The 10,749-nt window shown below is 36.4% G+C and overlaps 1 protein-coding gene across 1 annotated transcript; it reads right to left on the bottom strand.

Moving 5' to 3' along the window:
- Positions 1-1,316: 1,316 nt before the first annotated feature.
- Positions 1,317-1,731, bottom strand: LOC149266730 (uncharacterized). The gene has a single exon (XM_089397286.1). It carries the CDS (start codon positions 1,709-1,711, stop codon positions 1,322-1,324), a length of 390 nt encoding a protein of 129 aa, XP_089253412.1. The 5' UTR covers positions 1,712-1,731; the 3' UTR covers positions 1,317-1,321.
- Between the last annotated feature and the right edge of the window lie 9,018 nt (positions 1,732-10,749).

The raw sequence follows: 10,749 nt of genomic DNA, 5'->3' as shown, positions 1-10,749 counted from the left end.
CTAAGACATGAAAACCTGGTTGCTGGCACTTGATGAGGAGTCGCGTCCGATTTGTGAACCATTGACCACCATCGAAGATCCTGTTTCTATCCATGGTGCATGGAAGACTCGGAAAACGAACCGCAACCTATCAGGGATATCTTGGTGTCACCGTCTTGATTTCCTCTTCTATTGTCACCCAGGATTTTACGTATTTTTCAAAAACAAAGGCCCTTGAATTTCCAAATTAAGCCTTCTGAACATAATCTTGAGAGGCTCTATTGGATCCGCAGTCGTCTCCCAATCTCTCAATTCGTTGAGTAGTTTTCCAGACATCCCTGCCTAGCTTTGTCGTTACCAACTTGTTCATTGAAATCATTGTCGTTAGCAGCATGATCCTTGAAATCAGATGTGTTTATGAAGGCAGCTCTTCTTGGCCCATTATAACATCTATGAACGATTTTGGAGATCTCGTTGCTAAACCGGTCCGCTCTACTTCTTTTATATATGTAAATCACAGGTAATCATATTAAATTAAAATAAGATAGTTACATATCATCAAGAAGACCGAGAAAGAAAGTATTTCGACGTTACCAGAAAAGGGAATAGAATATACGACATATACCACCAACGAGATGACTGTGGCCAATACAAAACCCATCAGAGATTTATCACAGAAATTAAGTTGTCTTCCATCTCTGCAAAGCCTAAAGCCTGTATCATAATATAGAGACGGATACAAAAGACCTGTATTGTGTAAGGACTACACAAAGACCATTCAAACAACATTTATCTTCACCGGCTATGCCCTATTATAGGTTATAAGTTGCAGATTGATCATTATAATGCGCAGGAAAATCTAAAAGCATATCATTGTAACTATTGCCAGCAATTCTCAGAAAAAATATTGTTATTATTTGAGTTAGGGTTCAAAGTTAGGAAATTTGTGTCATGTTAACGTAATATTAAGAACACATTGCTCCGTTCATACTATCCAAGATATATGTATTTATGATGTAAATAAGGAAATGTTCACATCGATTAAATGAGATGCATTATTGTTTTCTCCATTAACCAAAGACTTGGTTGGATTGCTTGACTGCTAAAAATTGCACCCATGGTTATACGCCCAAACTGAATAAGAATAGTCAATAGAAATTATACCAGAAGTAAATAAAGAATACTTGTTTAAAAAACAGAAGAAGTAATTATACAATAAAGAAAGCCCAATGAATATGGCGACCATCCACTCTGTCAAACCAGGAGTGGAATCATAGAAAAGAGTACGAAACATAGAAATAATCATCTCATCTAATCTGAAGAGAAAGACGCGGGATGCAGATTAAAGGAGGAAGGCGACTCCTCCAAGTAAAGCGGTTCCGAATATAGCCATCTGCTCTATGGTGGGGATAGAGACAACCCCACTACTGGTGCTTGGTGGCAAAGCGGTGGCTGGGCCTTTTGCTGAGGGACCAGATGCCGGAGTTTGAGCTGCGGGAGAGGTAGTTGAGGTTGCTGGGGTGGCGATTTTAGAAGGAGCAGACGCTGGAGAAGAAACAGTTGGGGAAGTTGCAGTAGGAGGAGAAGCGGCAGTTACCGCTGTCGGGGATTGAACTGGCGACGCCTTGGACGTTGCTGCCTTGGACGACGGTGCAGGTGCTGGTGCGGTAGAGGCTGAATTGGTCAATCCTAAAACAAAAACCAAGCAGAGAATTGCACTAAATTGGCCCATCTTGTCTGCCTCTGGGTATTGGGGAAGGATTCTATAAATTTCTGTAGTGACAAAAACTCTATCTGTAAAATTTAAACCTAAGAGGCTGCCCAAGAAGAGAAAACACAACTAAAGAGATCAGGCAGGGAGTTGTTAAGCCAGGGCTTGGTATAATATATAGGTAGTGCCAAAACCACAACGAGGATTCTCTTCAATTACTCCACTACCCGATGTAGGCCACTTCTAACTGATTTCGACCTGTCCCCGTCCCCGTCCCCGTCCCCACTCAAGAACCAGTCGTCCATGAACGGCCTTCCAGCTCGGATGCGCTGGATTGCCGCCGACTATTTCATCGGAACGTACACGTGTATATTGGCGGTGGATGATTAGGCATTCGTTTGATAGAAGTAATGAAGATGGGAGTATGTATGTGAAATTACATGGAGTTTGGACAGCGCAACTGTCAAACCCTCTATTGGACAAATACGCGTCATTTGATAAAGCCGAGGCCGCGACCTTCCCGATGTTGGTCGGAGTTTTAGCAAATTACGAGGTGATAGATGTTAGAGCGCATTTAGAGTTTTTCAAAAGCGAAACGCAGCTGGTCACATGATCTCGGAAGTATCCAACGTTAACCATAACGGTAATAATTTTGTTGATCGGAGAATATTGAAACCTCTGCCAAATCGCATGATTTCATATGACGTTATTATTTTTCAACTTGACAAATTGTTTTTTGTGTGTTTTTTTGGAAGCCAGATTGCATGATTTCATATGACGTAGGAATTTATGGATAACCAGTACATAATGCAAGAGTCCTACAAATTTTACAGAGTACTGAATTCAGATATATATAGTCAAAAAACCTACATAAATAACACAAATCAAAATTTCATCTTAAATTTTTCAACATATATCGATATTTTAATTAAACATAAACCATTCCAATACTTGATCATATCTTAACACCTAAATATATTTTAAAATAAAACCTTAAATGGATTTTGCCATTTATTTATTTATTATTGCTTCGTACTATCTCGTCGGCACTGTGATTGATGAAGTAGATCGATTTTTTTTTAAATTCAAATTTTATAGAGACATGTGCTTTTAGTATCTTTGTTGAGGGGGACATTTTGGTAGGTTTGATTGAGGATGTTTACATTTTAGATGAGTAAAAGAAATATCTATAAATATGATTGTGTCATGTGTTGTATATATTTGATGGGTATTACATAACGGTAGTTAATGAATTGGATTTTAAATTATTTCAAATTGGCAAAGCTATATGAGTTAGAAATTAAATGGTTAATGAATTATATATGAGTTATAAATTAAATGGTTAATGAACTATCGATAAATATAATAAAAATAAAATATTTATGAAATTAAATGGTTAATGAATTATATATGAGTTATAAATTAAATGGTTAATGAACTATCGATAAATATAATAAAAATAAAATATTTATCAAATAATAAAGTATTTATCCATATTTATTTGTAGAGCAATGATTATACATTTACTTTTACCATGTCTATTTATTTGTAAAACAATAACTATATATTTATTTTTACAACACCCCATCCTGAATTTATATTAAACTATATAAGATAATTATTTGACATTATTATTACATTTTTAAGCGTAAATTTATATTTAAAAAATAACAAACCCCTCCAACATCAATTATATATAGATGGATTAAAGTATGTATTTTACGCCTAAACAACAATTATGGTAAACTTAAAAACGCCCTCAAGATCCACGTGTAATAAAATAAAGAAATTTAAATGTGGGAATGGATCGCGAGATATCTTCGCAGTTGGACGTGAAATTGTTTTAAATCAAGTAGTAATTAGCCATTCTCAGGAAAAAAATGTTACGGTACAGGCATTGGAGATTTGTGTCATGTTAATGTAACATTAAAAATATAACGCTCAGTCCATACCACCGAAGAAATATATTTAAGATACAAATAAAAAAATGTTCTCATTAATCGCTGAAGTGCCATTGAATTATGTTATTATTTTCAGATTAACAAAATACTTTTCTGGATTGGCTAATTGATATTAAGCCCAAAATGAAGTTCTGATTAAAAATCATCGATAGAGAGCAGGCAGGGCAGGGAATTAGTTCTTGATATTATTACGCCGTAAGGCGTTTCCATTTGAAATGTACTCCCCTGTGATCCGCGCTGTCTTGGTTATTCACCATTAGATTTAGTGTTAGATGATTAAAAACTTTACTACCGTTGATCTCATAACTGACTCTTGCAGCTCAATCACTGACTCCTGTGATCCGCGCTGTCTTGGTGGGGTATACGAAGGGGATGAGTTTCATAGCAGGCGTGCTTCTGCTGTACATGTCTGAGGAGAATGCATTTTGGGTGACGGTACATGTCCGAGGAGAATGCATTTTGGGTGATGGTTGTGTTGCTTAAAGGCGGAGCGAATACTCCATTGCTGTACATGTATAAGGGTGGGGTATACGAAGGGGATGAGTTTCATAGCAGGCGTGCTTCTGCTATACATGTCCGAGGAGAATGCATTTTGGGTGATGGTACATGTCCGAGGAGAATGCATTTTGGGTGATGGTTGTGTTGCTTAAAGGCGGAGCGAATACTCCATTGCTGTACATGTCTGAGGAGAATGCCTTTTGGGTGATGGTAGTGCTGCTCAAAGGCGGAGCGAATACTCCATTGGGAGGGCTATACCTGGACGGTCTACCTCTACTCAACAAATGTCTATTTGACTTTGAAACACTTGTGAAGGAGCAACTGCCAGAGTTAACGAAACATTTTGAGGAGCAAACCATCATGCCATCTATGTTTGCAACTAGCTGGTTCTTGATGGTTTTTTCTGTAGATTTTCCATTTTCCCTAATTGTTTTTATATGGGATGTTTTTCTTTTCAATAACCGACTTATCTCATAACTGACTCTTGTGGCTCAACTGACTGGCTTATTAATTTTTCAGTTTGCGCAGAGGTCTCTCCACAATGTGTTGAAGGCATATGCGGTGTATGACAGCGAGGTGGGGTATACGCAGGGGATGAGTTTCATAGCAGGCGTGCTTCTGCTGTACATGTCTGAGGAAAATGTGTTTTGGGTGATGGAGGAGAATCTGTTTTGGGTGATCATGAGCTTTGCGTTGGTGGGTAATGGTCAATTACAAGTACAGGAAAATTTGAAATAATCGGCTGGTTACATGCATACAACTATGTTTCAGAAGGCCATAGGAATCCTTACGTCAAAACATTGAACAGGTATATTTGGATGCATTCTTGATAAGCATAATTAAAAGGCTTCTTGAAAACGGTTAAAAGTGCTAATAGCATGATCTCAAGATTTTGCTGATCTGTAAAGTTTTGGAGAAAATACTTGTACTGGCTGAACAAATTTTCACTCACGAAACCTGCCATTTCTATTATTTTTCAATCAAGAAACCTGTCATTTCAATTATTTTGCAAAAGGGTTAAAACTGCTGGTGACATAATTTAAATTTTTACAAAAATTACTTGTACACAATTTATTCAGGAAAGATCCTTTAAAACTGCTGGTGACATAATTTAAATTTTTTCAGAAATTACTTGTACACAATTTATTTCAGGAAAGATCCTGTCACTTCATTAAGCATGGACGCCATTAGTAGGATTTCTGGAAGCTTATGAGAGTCCTATATGGAGATCCCTTTCTGTCTTGTCAACATCAAATTAATGATTATAGAGTATTCGGAAAAAAATTGATTATACTATGAACCTTGTAAGTTGTTATTTCCTACAGTTTCGCTAGACATTGTTGGTATCACGCTCCTTGTTATGTACCTCGTTTTAGATATTCCTCGATGTCATCTCAATATAAGCCAAAAATAAGCTCTTACGGTGAAATTGCAAAATACGTTGCATTTGAGCGTTGATACTGATTATGATCTCTTTTATAGCATGTAAATTTTTTAGCTATTAACTTCTCCATGTGGGATATTTACATTGTGATATTTGACAGTAATAATGATTATCTGTCCATAAGGTTGATAATACCATTTTAAAATAAATTGGAAATCAAAATGGAATTTTTCTATCCTCCATGATATGCAGTATTTAATACTACGGTGGGTTGTATACAGTTTTTTAAATCTAAAAGCTATTGACCATTGAAATTAACACACCAATATATTGTGCAACGGGATTTTATCTGTTAGATATAGAATTCTACTTTAATTTCAATTTGCAAATCCAATCGTTTGCATATCACCCAATAAAAGGAACTGATGAAACACATATTTACCAACTCCAAGTTGTATACAGTTTTTTAAATCTAAAAGCTATTGACCATTGAAATTAACACACCAATATATTGTGCAATGGGATTTTATCTGTTAGATATAGAATTCTACTTTAATTTCAATTTGCAAATCCAATCGTTTGTATATCACCCAATAAAAGGAACTGATGAAACACATATTTACCAACTCCAATTAGATGTCCGATTTTACACTGGTTTGTGGTGGTTAGTGGTGAATGTGATAAAAAAAGAGTTGTCTTTAGTGTGATTTTTTGGAAATTTTTATAGTGGGTTTTTCCGATTTAACTTTTTTAAATCTGGCAAGAATTTATTGAAATGACAAGCTTGATGGGTAATCATGTGCAATCTAAGCACCCTAGGAGTTTTACATGGTGCTGAATCCATATATAGTAAAAAAACTAGTTTAAATAAGACAAATCAAGATTTCACCTCAATTTTTCATGAACAATTCTTTTTATCCACAATCAACAATCAACAGAATACTAAATTTTTAACATTCCATTCAATATATAACATAAATTCACGTGGGAGCTAAGAACACATAATCATTTAATTTAATTATTAAATAATTTTTTTCCCTTTCCATTTTTATTAAAATCAAATCATAATTTCTTCCCAACATAAGTTTAACTCTATTAACTTAATTTTTTAAAACCCTAAAATATATTTATACATTCAAAAAACATCTTAAAATTCTCCACAAAATTACATATAATAATATTATTAACAATGTCATATTGTATGGTTACAGAGCAAGGTCAATTAACCAAGTATTATGCAAAACGAATGTCCCAAGTTCAAATCCATTGAACCATGTGTAGGGCAGCCGGGTATAACTACATAAAAATGGAAAAAACCACAGCTTGAAGCACTGAATATAAAAACATTAGTTTATAAATATTGGTTTAGTGGATTGACATTAAATAAAAAAAACATTAGTTTATAAATATTAGTTTAGTGGATTGACGTTGTAAAATTTACACGTAGTGCTAATGATTTGACTTCCTTCGCATTTAAAACTACGGAACAGACCAAAGCGGAGACTAACACATAAGTTTGTTACACGTTTTTAGTAGCAGCCTAACGTTTCTAGCCCTGTTCAAGCACGTGCGGCTTCCTTTCTTGCACTTGATCCTATGGCATGGTAAATAAGCTCTGCTTTTCTCCATGGCAAATAATATTTACTCTGCTATAGGATTTTGTATGTGGTTTAGGATATTAAATGTATGTGGTTTAGGATATTAAATGTGGTTGGGCTGTAAGCATATACAATTAAAGTTATACCAATATAAATTTAATAGTGCGTATATATAGCCCAACCGGGCATGGTAAATAAGCTTGACCTTTCTCAATGTGTCTGATGGAGGGAATTGTCATGGTCAGCCTGGTAAGCTGGGTTTAAATTTGTTATTATCATCAAAATCAAAATAATTGCAGATATTTTTATTTTTGAACATGTATATTGGTGTGTTATACTTTGAATAATATATGAAAATATTGTTTGATGTATTGGTAAACCTGAGGATGGGTATGTCACCTTGTATGTCACCTTTATCATTGACGATTAATTAATTACACCGTAAGGAATTTCCCTCTGAAATCAAACCTGAGGATGGGTATGTCACCTTTACCATTGACGATTAATTAATTACGCCGTAAGGCATTTCCCTCTGAAATCAACTCCTTTCTCTGCCTACATGTCATCTTTATATGCCATAGGATTATATGTAAGACGATTGCAAAGATTTCAGCCATTAGATTAGAATGGTTACAAAAAACTAGTTCTCTCTGCCTACCTGTCATCTTTATATGCCATAGGATTATGTAAGACGATTGCAAAGATTTCAGCCATTAGGTTAGAATGGTTACAAAAAATTAGTTGTTGAAACAGTTTGCGCACTGGTCTAATGGTTACAAATACCGTCGCCTCTTGCAAGTCTTTCTCGACAAGCCTGAACTGTAGGCTGGACACAATATTACATCTCAGATAGAAGCTGCATAGAAGCTGCTGTTTGAGTAGCCTCTGTCCATATAGCCATTTTATCTGCGACCTATGCCGAATCCAGGTGGTGCCTGGATACGCTGGTCGTCATGGTGGAGTCCAAAGCTATTATTCTTCCGGTCTTCTATAAAGTGAAGCCCTCGGAGGTCAAGTGGATGGGCAAAGATAAAGATGGATCATATGCTAAAGCCCTACGTATCCACGAAGAGAAGCAGCAGTACGACTTGCAGACTATCCAGACTTGGTCAAACGCCCTTCATCATGTCACGAATATAAGTGACTTTGAACTGCAGGAGGGTAATGGGTAAGGATATCCACTGTCTTGATCCATATTAGGTCTAAATCTGTTGCATTGAAGCATACATCACATCTCAAGTATGCTTTTGTCATTACTTACTTTACTGTCTTAATTAATATTCAGGGACGAGGGCGAAGAGAGACTCTTGGAGGAGCACGAAGAGGAGCTATTGGAGAAGGTTGTGCAAGCCGTGTTGAAAAATGTTGCAATGCCATTGGATGTGGCAAAATATCCAACTAGTTTGGCAGAAAAGTTACAAGATTTTTAAGGGACACTGCGACTGCATCATGGTGAGCATGTGGAGGTCAAGGTTGTGGGGATTGTGGGCATCGGTGGAATTGGAAAGACAATGATGGCCAAAGAACTTTTTAATCGTAAGAGGTCAGATTATGATAGATCCTATTTTCTATTTGATGTGAGGGAAAATGCAAATAAAATGTCTCTAAACAATGTATAAAGCAAACTCATTAAGGACTTGAAGGATAGAGATATCAAAATTGAGAGGTGGGAAGAAGGCATGGAGATACTTAAAAAGAATCTTTCAGCTTGTGAGGCACTCATAATATTAAATGATGTAGGTCATGTGGACCAACTAGATCCTTTCTTGCCAATTAAGCATGTCCTTCACCCCAAGAGCTTGATTTTGGTTACGTTTAGGGTCAAGCATATCCTTAGAAGTGCAGGAATTGCAAAGTCGTCAATTTATCAGTTACCAGGCCTCAATATAGCACACTCCCAAGAGCTGTTTTGCTTGCATGCCTTTTTCCAGCCATATCCACTACCAAGATTTGAAAATCTTGTAGATGGGTTTTTAAAGGCATGCCATGGTTTGCCTCTATCATTGAAAGTTTTTGGGTCGCTTGTTTGTGGACATGACAAACTTTACTAGGAAGAGCAACTGAATGGACTTCACCAAATATTACCTGCAGAGATAGAAAGGAGCCTTAAAATTAGTTACGACTCTCTCAATCATGAGTAGCGGCAAATATTTTTAGATATCGCCTGTTTTTCGATAGGAAAAGACAAGGATACATGGGTAAGAATATGGAGGGGTTCGGGATGGAATGGTTTGGCAGGGTTTCAAAATCTGCTCAACAAGTGTCTTGTCGAGTTGGACGATGAAAATAGAATAAGAATGCATGATCACCTCATAGATTTGGGAAGAGCTATTGTGGATTGTCCAGAATTATTACCGCATTGGCTTTGGCGACCGATAAAGAATCTTCATCTTCATGAGTTGTTGCAACAATCATCCTCTATAAGTGTTTGAGCCATCCTAATTGTTGAATGTCTAAAGAACTTTCGGTATTTTGTATTCAAAACAGTCTGCCACACATTATGTTAATAATAGTTTATTGTTTTCAAACCACAAACAGGTGATAACAGAAGTGCGCGGATTTGGGATGGCTCCTTGGTACACCTTTATTGGGTAGGATGAAGATTAGGAAGTGTTCCATTCAGAATTAGAATTTCCCTTGAATACAAGTTCCAGTCAAGAGGTCTGCGGAATCAGGAAATTGCAACTTCTTGAAGTTGAAGGCAACTTTGAAAGCATCTTGACTTCGGTGTGGTCACCAAAACTCATATGGCTTCATTGGAATGTGTCGAACTACTCATCACTACCTTCTTGAATTCCATTGTGCGATTTAAGAGTTTTAGAAGTGTTCGGTTGGGAATTGAAAAGATTGTGGCAATCTCGATCTGAGGTACGTACATATAGATGCAGCAATTTGCAGAGCAAGAATTCTCCTATCTTTTCAATTTCTTATATAATCGAAACGTACTTAACATTGCAGGCACCTCTCCACTTGCGGCAATTAAATATTGAAGCTCCATTTTTCGAGTTTCCAAAGTCATTAAGGTCGCTGAAGCACCTAGAAAAGATTGTACTGAATTGTCCGCGATTGTTGACATACGCAGATGTAGCAATGCTATCAGAAGAATTTTGTTATTTGAGCTCCTTGAGATGTCTAACCCTCATAGGGTGCCCGAAATTGCAGCTTCTTCCAATTTTATTTGGGAATCTAAGAAAGCTCGAATACTTCCATCTGTCCAAGTGCAGTAGTTTGGAAATGCTTCCAGATTCTTTTAGTAATCTAACAAATCTTCAACACATCAATCTGACAGACTGTGGAAGTTTGAAAATGCTCCCAAATTCCTTTGGGAATCTGGTAAATCTCCAACACGCCAATATTTCTAAGTGCAGCAATTTGGAGATGATTCCAAATTCCTTTGGGAATCTAACAACTCTCCAACATATCAATCTCACACTGTGCGGAAGTTTGAAGATGCTTCCAGATTTGTTTCAAAATCTGAGAAATCTCCAAACCATGAATTTGACATTGTGCAAAAGTTTGAAGATGCTTCCAAGTTCCTTCGAAAATTTAAAAAATATTCAAGAAATCAATCTTTCTAGGTGTAAATGTCTGGAAATGCTTCCAGGCTTTCAGGGAAAT

This window comes from Pinus tabuliformis, chromosome 6, assembly GCF_031772625.1.
Source record: "Pinus tabuliformis cultivar Carrire ecotype Pingquan chromosome 6, CPIR1, whole genome shotgun sequence".
Classification (NCBI taxonomy): domain Eukaryota; kingdom Viridiplantae; phylum Streptophyta; class Pinopsida; order Pinales; family Pinaceae; genus Pinus; species Pinus tabuliformis.
Note: the sequence above shows the minus strand (reverse complement) of the source record. Positions and strands in the feature narration are given on the sequence as shown.